Source organism: Pavona decussata, unplaced genomic scaffold (assembly GCF_977016875.1).
Source record: "Pavona decussata unplaced genomic scaffold, jaPavDecu1.1 SCAFFOLD_156, whole genome shotgun sequence".
NCBI classification, from domain to species: Eukaryota; Metazoa; Cnidaria; class Anthozoa; order Scleractinia; family Agariciidae; genus Pavona; species Pavona decussata.
The window spans coordinates 3,097,710-3,107,778 of record NW_028145568.1 but is presented as its reverse complement, the minus strand read 5'-3'; the positions used below and the strand labels follow the sequence as shown (position 1 = coordinate 3,107,778).

The 10,069-nt window shown below is 42.5% G+C and overlaps 3 protein-coding genes across 3 annotated transcripts; all 3 read right to left on the bottom strand.

Annotated features, from left to right (window-relative positions):
* Positions 1-131: 131 nt before the first annotated feature.
* LOC146465304 (uncharacterized) lies at positions 132-833 on the bottom strand. Its single transcript, XM_085128827.1, has 2 exons — positions 466-833; positions 132-405 (listed from the first exon to the last, which is right to left on the bottom strand). Exons 1-2 carry the CDS (start codon positions 831-833, stop codon positions 132-134), a joined length of 642 nt encoding a protein of 213 aa, XP_084984953.1.
* A 162-nt stretch (positions 834-995) lies between these two features.
* Positions 996-2,225, bottom strand: LOC146465303 (uncharacterized). Its single transcript, XM_085128825.1, has one exon. It carries the CDS (start codon positions 2,223-2,225, stop codon positions 996-998), a length of 1,230 nt encoding a protein of 409 aa, XP_084984951.1.
* Positions 2,226-2,402: 177 nt separating this feature from the next.
* LOC146465302 (uncharacterized) lies at positions 2,403-5,726 on the bottom strand. The gene has a single exon (XM_085128824.1). It carries the CDS (start codon positions 5,724-5,726, stop codon positions 2,403-2,405), a length of 3,324 nt encoding a protein of 1,107 aa, XP_084984950.1.
* Between the last annotated feature and the right edge of the window lie 4,343 nt (positions 5,727-10,069).

Below are 10,069 nucleotides of genomic sequence, written 5' to 3'. Positions count from 1 at the left end.
ACATCTGTCAATTTCTTAGTCAATCTATTAACTATTCTATTAATTAATCAATCAATTAATGTTCCATAAGTTCTTTTTCATAGTTCAGTTCATTTCTTAGAAGGCTCCTCGGCTGGGAATTACCCCGGATCTCAATCTTTCTTTGATGCTGGCAACAGCAATACCAACTTCTGCACTGGTCTCTCCAGGTACCGCACAGTTCTGATCCTCTTGCCTTTGTTGTCCAAGCAGCTATCCGCAAGAGCTACTTGAACCTTGCGTACTTGGCCATCGAAACTAGGGTTGACCACCGATGCTCTTGCTAGCTGCCAGGCGCTTCGAGGAAGACTTTCATCTTTCACTATGACTACATCATCAACAATCAAGTTTCTCCGAGGGCGTGACCACTTTTGGCGCTGCTGTAAACTGAGGAGGAATTCTTTTCTCCATCGAGTCCAGAACTCGTTCGCCAAATGCTGGACTTACCTCCAACGCTTTCTGCAATACATGTCGGCTGGCTGGAAGGCACCCGGAGGAGCAAGAACGACCTTTGACTTCATTGTCAAGAGGTGGTTGGGAGTGAGTGGACTGACTGAATCTGGATCAGTAAGCTGGGTCACTGTCAAGGGGCGGCTGTTGACAATAGCTTCTGCTTCGCACATCAAGGTTCTAAGAGACTCGTCGTCTAGCTGTTGTCCATTGTCCTGTAATAGTGATGCGAGGACGTTACGAACTGTTCTGATTTGTCGCTCCCAAACGCCTCCCATGTGGCTCGCTGCTGGGGCGTTCAATTTGAAGGTGAACCAGTCACACTGTTCTTCGAGCAGCTTTTCCTTGATTTTGTCTTGGTTCATCTCTGCTAATGCTTGGGTGAGTTCTGTGCGAGCTCCAACGAAGTTCGTTCCCTGATCGCTCCTTAACTGGCGGATAGGTCCTCGACGACTTATTAATCTTCTCAGGGCATTTATAAATGAGTCAGTCTCGAGGGAGTTGGCAATCTCGATGTGAATAGCTCTTTAAGCCATGCAGGTGGAGAGCACGCCATAACGTTTTAGCTCCTTTCTTCTTTCTTTGATGACGAAGGGTCCAAAAAAATCAACGGCGCAAAACGTGAAGGGTGGAGTGGACTCGAGGCGATCTTCGGGTAAGTCTGACATCCTTTGTTCTTGCACTGCTCCGCGGAGTCTCTGGCACTTGACGCAGGATGAAATCATGCTGGCGATTACCGATGAACCGCTGACCACCCAGAAGCCATTTGATCGTACTTCATTCAAGGTCATCCCTTTGCCTTGATGTTGCGTACGTTCATGAAAATGCTTGACAATCAGCTTGGTGACGTGGCTGTTTCGAGGCAGGATGGTGGGAAACTTCACTTCTTCTGTCAAGCTTGCACGTCTGAGACGTCCACCGACTCGCAAAATTCCGTTTTCATCCAAGAACGGGTCAAGCTTGTAGAGCGAGCTGCTTGTTCTCATGCTGGCCTTTCTCTGTTGGGCGAAAACTCTACTGTCAGGGTCGGTGTTTTCCTGCTTCATCTTCTGTAAAACTTCTATTTCCTCTTTAAAGGATTTAATCTGTGCATCACGAATAATTGCGCTCTCGACGTTCTTCAAATCACTGACGTCCAGCACTTGCACTTCTTCATGAATGCACGTCTTGTTGAGCGCTCGATCTCTCAGAACTCTGACGTAGCGTTGACATAGGGCAACTGCTCGCTTAGCTCGATGCCAGTCAGAGAAATATCCTATTCTTTCAGCGAGGCTCAACGTCTCTGAACGTGCTTGCACTATTGGCGTGGTTGTCGTGGTTGCCATGGCGACAGACTTCTTAACTTCTGGGTCGTTTTCTTGGAGTTTGTGGTCTTCTCTGGGTAGCCACTTGTTTTCATTCTCCCAAAGAAACGCTGGTCCAGTAATCCAGCGGGAATTTAGCAGCTCTTGCGTTCTCAGGCCTCGAGACGCTTCATCTGCTGGGTTTTGTTTTGATTCGACGTACTTCCACTGTTCAATTGAAGTGTTTTCTTGAATTTCTTGAACTCTGTTGGCGACGAAGACGTGAAAACGCCTACTCTCGTTGGCTATATATCCAAGTACCGCTCTACTGTCTGTCCAGAAGTATTCTTTATCAATGGTGTACTCTAGCTCCCGTCGCAACTGCTGGCTGATTCTCACTGAGCACACGGCGGCGGTAAGCTCCAGGCGTGGTATAGTTACAGGCTTCAACGGTGCCACTCTGGACTTTCCCATAACAAAGGAACAATGAACTCTCTGGTTTTCGTCTACAAGGCGCAGGTAACTACACTGACCATAACCTTTGACGCTCGCGTCCGAGAAGTGATGAAGTTGTGCGCTCACAACACGACCAAAGCCATCGGGCTTATAGCATCTGGGAATTGAAATGCGTTGAACTTCTAACAAATCTGATCACCACTTTTCCCACTTGGCTTTGATGTCTTCCGGTATCGGATCATCCCAGCCTACGTCATGGCGACACAAATCTTGAAGAATTGACTTTCCATCCAACAAGAGCGGAGCAAGGAATCCGAGCGGATCGAAAATCGAGCTCACAGTGGAGAGTATACCCCGTCTAGTGCATGGCTTGTCTTGTAGTACGATAGCGAACTGGAAGCAGTCAGACTCAACACACCAATGGACGCCGAGTGCGCGCTCTAAGGGAAGTGAGTCAAGGTCTAAATCTAACTCCTTCACACCATCTGCTCTGTCTTGCTCTGGGATTCTTCTGATGACTTCTTTACTGTTAGACACAAACTTGTGAAGCCGGAAACCTCCTTTGCTGCACATCTGCTTTACGCTTACAATAAGCTTCACTGCGTCGTCTACCAAGGGAACGGACTTCAAACCGTCGTCAACGTAGAAGTCCTTACGAACGAAATCTGCGGCGTTAGCTCCAAATTCTTCTTCAAAATCATTGGCCGTAGACTTCAAAGCGAAATTTGCGCAGCCTGGGGACGAGGTGGCTCCAAACAAGTGTACGGTCATTCTGTACTCTTTCGGTTCTTTGGTGAGGTTGCCATCTTCCCACCAGAGAAAGCGCAACAGGTCTCTGTATTCTTCGCTTACTTTTACTTGGTGAAACATAGCTTCTATGTCACACATAAAAGCGATTTGCTCTTGTCGAAATCTGCAAAGCACTCCAGTCAAATTGTTTGTCAAGTCGGGGCCTTGAAGTAGGTGCTTGTTTAGTGATTCACTTTCGTACTCGGCAGCACAGTCGAAAACTACACGAATCTTATTGGGTTTCTTAGGATGATAGACTCCGTGGTGTGGAATGTACCAAACGTTCGCTTTCTCTTGAACTTGACCATGGGATGTATGTTCCGATTCAGACATCTCTGGTACCCTCTCAGCGTATCCATTCTTTATCAAATTTTTCATAAATTCCGAGTAGTCCGTGTAGTATTTCTGGCCGTTTCTACCCACGAACCTTCTTTTTAGCTGGTTAAGTCTGTGAAGCGCTACCGTCTTGTTGTTTGGAAGCTCAATGGTTTCGTTCTTCAAGGGTAGTGGGAGCTCATGATGGCCATCATTGCGATGTTGAATTCCCTTTTCTGCTATCTGAATAAACTTTCTGTCTTCCTTGGATAGGCCATGCTTCGATTTGTTTTTGTGTTCCAAGAAATCGAGCTCGAACATCTGATTAATTGCTGATGGGTTTATGACCTCCTTCGTTTTTCCGTGGAGAATGAAACTCAACTGGTTAGCGCTGTCACTTGCTCCAGAAATAACCTCTCTTGTTAAGGTAAGATGACAGGTGGAATCTAGGGCGTGGCCGTCTCGAGGGGTGTTTGATGTGGCAACTGGTCCCACGATACTCCAACCTAGCAAGGTTCGAACAGCGTAAGGTTCTTCTCCTTTACCGCGAATGACTTCTGTTGGTGTGATCGCTTTGGGGCAGTTACAACCAATTAGCAGGCCAATATCTACGTCTTCATCGTACGGAGGAATTTTGCCTTGAATCCCTTTAAGGTGCGGCCAGTTGTTTACGTTTTCTGGTCTTGGAATTTGGTCTCGACGGGAAGGAATGGTCTGCCTTGAATACGTCTTGGGTAGGTCAACTTCGGTGCGTTTGTCAAGTCGCTGAACAATCAAGCCATCAATTCTTTCAACTGCTATCCTCTGACGACCAAGCATTGTGCTTAAATCTAAACTAGTTTCAACACCCTTGATACCGAGTTCACGCTGTACTTGGGTGGTCACGAAGGTTGTGTCACTTGCATCGTCTAGGAGGGCGTAGACCTTGATTGATTTGGCTGGGTTATCCTTGTGGAACAGAAAAACTTGGATGATCCGACAATTAGTGATTACGCTGGCAGACTCTGTAGCTGAGCTGTGCGTTACACTGATCAGGTTTGAGCTCGCGGATCTTGCAACTGGAGGTTTCTCGCTGAGTGGTTCATTCTTGTTAGGTGGGCGCTGAGTTTCTTGTGACTTGCGGTCAAGCTGTAGACGACTCTCAGTGGATCTTGGTTTTACGCCATGCAATAAGGTGTGGTGACGTCTTCCGCAATTTTTACAAATGGATCTATTACGACATCCCGAGGACATGTGACCTGACTTGAAACAGCCAAAACAAAGAGCTTTACTGCGAATAAATTCACTGTGTTCATCTACTGAACTCTTGAGAAATTTGCTGCACTTGACGAGGGCGTGCTGACCGTTGCAAAGGGGGCAGGCCTGATCTGTTTGATCTGCAAATGGTCTTGTCGACGAAGCAAGATCGCTGGGGTGTGGAGTGCCTGATGCCGCGAGAGAATTGGCGCTCAAATCACTATCGTCCTTCTTCTTTGACTTGTTCTTCCATCCCCACTTCGGCTGGGTACCAGTCTTTTTGCGTTCCGCTTTCAGGGCATCAGGTGAGAAGAAGGGGTCATTTGCAAGTTCTGCTTCTTCTCTGACAAAGTTCATAAAGGCGCTAAATGTGATTATTTTCTTAAACTTGCTTTGCCTTTCATGAGCATGCCGGCACCATTTCACAGCAGAGTAAGAAGGAAGTTTGCTGCTGACAAGGCGGAGAGTTTCTGTTGAGTAGAGGTCCCCCATTGACTGCATCGTTTTCATTGCTTCTTCGCATCGTATGAGAAAATCAGAGAAGTCCTGGAGGCCACTGCTATCACCATCATTTATCTTTGGCCAGTTTCTTAGACTAGACTTGTACGCCTCCGCTACGTGGATGGGATTCCCGAAACGCTGGTCTAACATCTTGCGAGCTTTATCGTAGGCACTGTCAGAGCTCATAGCCAAGAAACCTTTCACTACATTGTTAGCCTTGCCTCTGGTGTACTTGTCAAGGAAATACAGCCTGTCCTTGTTCGATGGTACATTACTGCAAATGATGGAATCGAAGGCGGTCACGAAGGCTGGACATTCAAAGTAATCTCCGGAGAAAACCGGCGGCTCTTTAACCGGGAGGCTGCTAATCTTCTGCTGATTGATAATTAATGAGCTCAATTCGGCCTGCTTCGCTTGTAGGCTCACGATTTCTTGAAGAGTGGTATTAACGCCATTCTCTTGAAATTGGGGCGTGAACACAGGATCTCCTTTCCGAGGCTCAAAGGTTGGCGTTAGATAACTTCCAGGAACGAACGGAGGAGCGTACGGGTTAGCCTTAAAGCTTCTTTCTTTTTTAATGTTCTCGTTACTTACGTCTGGTTTTAATTCCTGTTTAACCGCGGGATTAAAGTCTTTGACACTTGACTCCTCTTTATCGCCCGCTAATTTTTTCTTCATCTAGGATTCGCTTTATCGCTACTTTTTCGGCGCTTGCGATAGCTATCTCTTTCTCAAGTTGCAGCCGCCTCAATTCTCTTTCTTTGTCGAGAAATTCCATTTCGGCCTGTAACTTGGCAGCCTTGGATGCGGCGTCGAGTAGCGCAAAGGAAAGATGTTTTGTAGAGGACGTACTAAATTTAGACTTTCCAGACGCCTTTGATTTCACGCTGTGACCAGACTTGACAGATCTCACTGACTGTGCCCGACTGAGGTTTCTTTCAAGTGATTGCATACGTTCACAAAGTCTAACTCTGCACTCAATAAATTCCCGATCGCGAATATCGAACCGTCGATATGAATCTTCCTTTTCCTTTTCTGACTGAATTAGATCATTGTGCTCCGTGAATGCGGTATTGAATTTGTCTTTCAAGTTATCCAATTTAAATCTCTCTTCTTCTAATTGTTCTATTGTTGTCTCGGGTAAATCACGCAGCACGTTAATCTTATCCATCTGTTGTTTTAATTTTTTGAAGGCAGAGTTCCGATTAGAAAGTTTTGTTTCCAGCTGATAAGCCAAACCCTTTTCGGTCATTACCCTTCTTCGTCCAGTTGTTTTGGAGAATTCGAATCGTGAAAGTTCTACGCCCGCCACACTCCTGGGTGGTTTTGGTATTTGAGGCGTCGCCTCGAAGTCTATCTCTGATGGCGTCCTAATACGTCCGAGGACCGGTTCGCTAAAAACACTCATCGTTCGTTTGCCAAGAAACAAAGTACCAAAGGATCGAGACGAAGTTTAACTAGAATACAAAACCATTTGGCGGAATGAAGCGACGATATTTTACTGTAACGATTGCGACGAAAGACGAGACTTCGAGGGGCGTCGCTAAGGCGTGTTTGCAAAGTGTCGCTGGTGTTGGGACTATTTTACAGGTCGTTGACGCAAAACCACGAAAACCAAGATGACGGTTAACGGTGTTTATTGAGAGACGAAGACGATCACGATCACGATCACGATCGTAAACTGAAATTACAATAATGCAATAACGAAAGTATGAATCAACTTGAATTCGTGCGTAAGGCATAAAAGAAACGCTTTACGTGCCTATGTCGATAACGCGATTAAAATAACAACGATTACACGTAAATTAACATAAACAAAACATAAAAGGCTAAATTAAAACTACTCGAGATTTAAAGGTCGGCTACACAATGAACATTTGCGGCTGATTAACAGCCCAAAGACTAAAATGTGGGCGTAGCTGCCTAAGCGTCTTATTCTTTCAAATTACTCTTTGATTTCAAGATAATTAGTTGTACTATTGTACAACACAGTACATATGTGCGCTAACGCCCAAGGTGAAAAGTAAACTTAAACACATTGAAATAAAACTAACAAAATCACTTACATATCGGTCCCGCTTGTGCCAAAGGTTTAGTACGAAAGAACGAAGGTGCTGCTATTCAAGGCGAAATCTTGCGAAACTCTGGCTTAAAGGGACGCTAACTTAGCTTTTATATGCGCGTGGTGACGCTAAAAGATTCGATTACAAACCAATAGGAAAAAAGATAAACATTGTAACTACGATCGTAACTAGGCACACAAAGTAATTGATAATTGATCTAATCAAAAAACTGTTCCTTTGTTCGATATCCTTAACATTTAGATTGTAATCGAAGTCCACGGAGTAGGAGCGTTTTGCTTTTCGTATTGATGTTTGAAACAGTTTGGGATTGTGCGAATTTAATGCAATTTAATGCGAAGTTCATTCTGAGTAGTCAATTTAACTGAGTGATATCTTTAAATTGAGCTAGGATGAAATGCAAACAATAGAAACCAACATAAATCGTTGACCAAAAGACTGTGAAAGACATGAAGGCTACTTTTCTTGTATTTAATTGATGATGCGTGACATGGCGAGCGTAAAGACGCCTCCGCGATAGCTTAACAACAATTCGCAAAAACGTAATCTACCAAACAGCCCCCATGGTACTGAAACTCCTGTAAAGGCAATTAACAAGAAGATGAAGAAGAGTGATGAAGCAGAAGAGAAGGAGATATCGCTAAAAGATATATATGAGATGATCGCTTCTCTTAAAGCTGATATACAAGACAAACACAACAAGCTGGAAGAGAGAATGATATGGAGCGCTCGAATCTCGCCTTGACAAGAAATTTAAAAAATTAGAAAAAGAAGTTAACGAGAAAGTAGAAAGGAAAATGGAAAAGAAAAAGGAAGAAATTGAGAGCGACATCAATGCCAGCTTCCAGTTCCTTGAGCAGGATTTGCATGCAAGAATGACAAACACACAGCAGGAGCTCGACAGGTTAGAACAGTACACTAGGAAGAACAGTGTACGTCTGTTCGGCATTGGAGAGCAAGCTGAAGAAACCTCAGTTGAAACCCTGGCTGTCCAAGTGCTTAAAGATAAATTGAAGATCGACGTGAAGGAAAATGATATTGAGATTGCTTACAGAGCAGGAAAATACCGCCGCGAAGGTAGACGCGACGTGATAAAAGCAAGACCCGTGCTTATCAAGTTCGCATCTCACAAGATGAAGGTAAAAGTCATGAAAGCCAAGAAGGAATTTAAAGGATCACAATTTTGGATAACTGAAGATCTAACGAAACAAAATGCCGAAAAGATGAAGGCGCTAAATCAAATGAGAATTGCAAACAAAGTAAAAGGTGCCTGGACGACAGATGGCAAAATTAAAGTACGCAAGATGGATGATACCATTGTCATGATCAGCTCACAAGATGAAATTCAGCAGTTACAAAATCAAGATGATTGAACATTGACCAACATAATCAAATGACTAGCAGTAACAACAAGTATAATGACAGTCAGTCACTGCCATTTCAACAACTTGAATCAGATGAGTATAACGAAATGATACAAAATAATCAAGGAAATGCATGTAATATCTCTGAAATTTCGCATAGGGTTAGGAATTTATTATTCAATCCACTTATCTTAAATGATGACAGATTCAGAACTGATCTAACTGCAGGTCAAGATCCTGATCAACATTACAGTAACGCAATGATAGAAAACCTAATAAGTTGTGACTACTTGCTAGAAAATCAGTTCAATAACATCGAATCCATTAAGCGAAAGGCATTTTCACTACTACACTAGAATATAAGGAGTTTAAACAACAAATTTGATGACATCAGTGAACACATTAGTAATAGCTAAAAAGAATTACTACCAACAACAATTAAATATATCAAAAAATAACATGAAAAAAAACCTGGAGCATAATAAATGAGTTAGTAGGAAAAGCCTCAAAAAAACAAAATTTACCATCACAATTCAAAGAAGGTTTAGATATCATAACTGATGCAAATGAAATTGCAAATAGATTTAACAAATACTTTATAAACGTAGGTCCATCATTATCCAAGAAAATATCTAAAACACCAAATAGCTTTAATAAATACCTAAATAACAATTATGTAGAGTCCATATTCTTAGATCCAATAACAACAACCGAAGTTGAAAATGAGCTCAAAAAGTTAAACCCTAACAAAGGTAGTGGATTAGACGGTATAAATCCCAGAGTAATGTGCGTATTAAGCAAATTAATTTCGTACCCACTTACATTTATTTTTAATCAGTCAATAATTACAGGTATAATACCTAATCAGCTAAAAATCTCAGTAGTTTCTCCGGTCTATAAAACAAGTGATAAGGACGTATTTCAAAACTACGGACCAATTGCAGTTCTTCCTTGTTTCTGTAAAGTTCTTGAGCGACTTATGTACAGGAGATTAATATCTTATTTAAACAAACATCATATTCTCTCTGATCATCAGTATGGCTTCCGAGCAAAGCGCTCAACTCAGCAAGCAATTATAGAACTTGTCGATAAGATTACCTCAGCAATAGAAAATAACGAATATACAATTGTTATATTTCTAGATTTTTCAAAAGCGTTTGACACAGTTGATCATGAAATCTTAGTCAGTAAATTGGAACACTACGGAATAAGAGGAACACCGTTATCATGGTTTAAAAATTATCTAACAAATAGACAACAAATAGTTAAGTATAACAATGTATTATCAAAACCTAACACAATAAGATGCGGAGTCCCACAAGGATCTGTATTAGGGCCACTATTGTTCCTTATATATATAAATGACATTCATAAAAGTTCTAATTTATTTCATTATATTCTGTTTGCAGATGACACAAATCTTTTCTTTAAGCACAAAAATGTAAATCAACTATTGCAAATTGCTAATGAAGAAATTAGTAAAGTATCCGATTGGTTATGCTCAAACAAACTAACCCTAAATACCAGTAAAATGACTTTTATGATTTTTAAGACAAAGGGAAAAAAATTAGATATG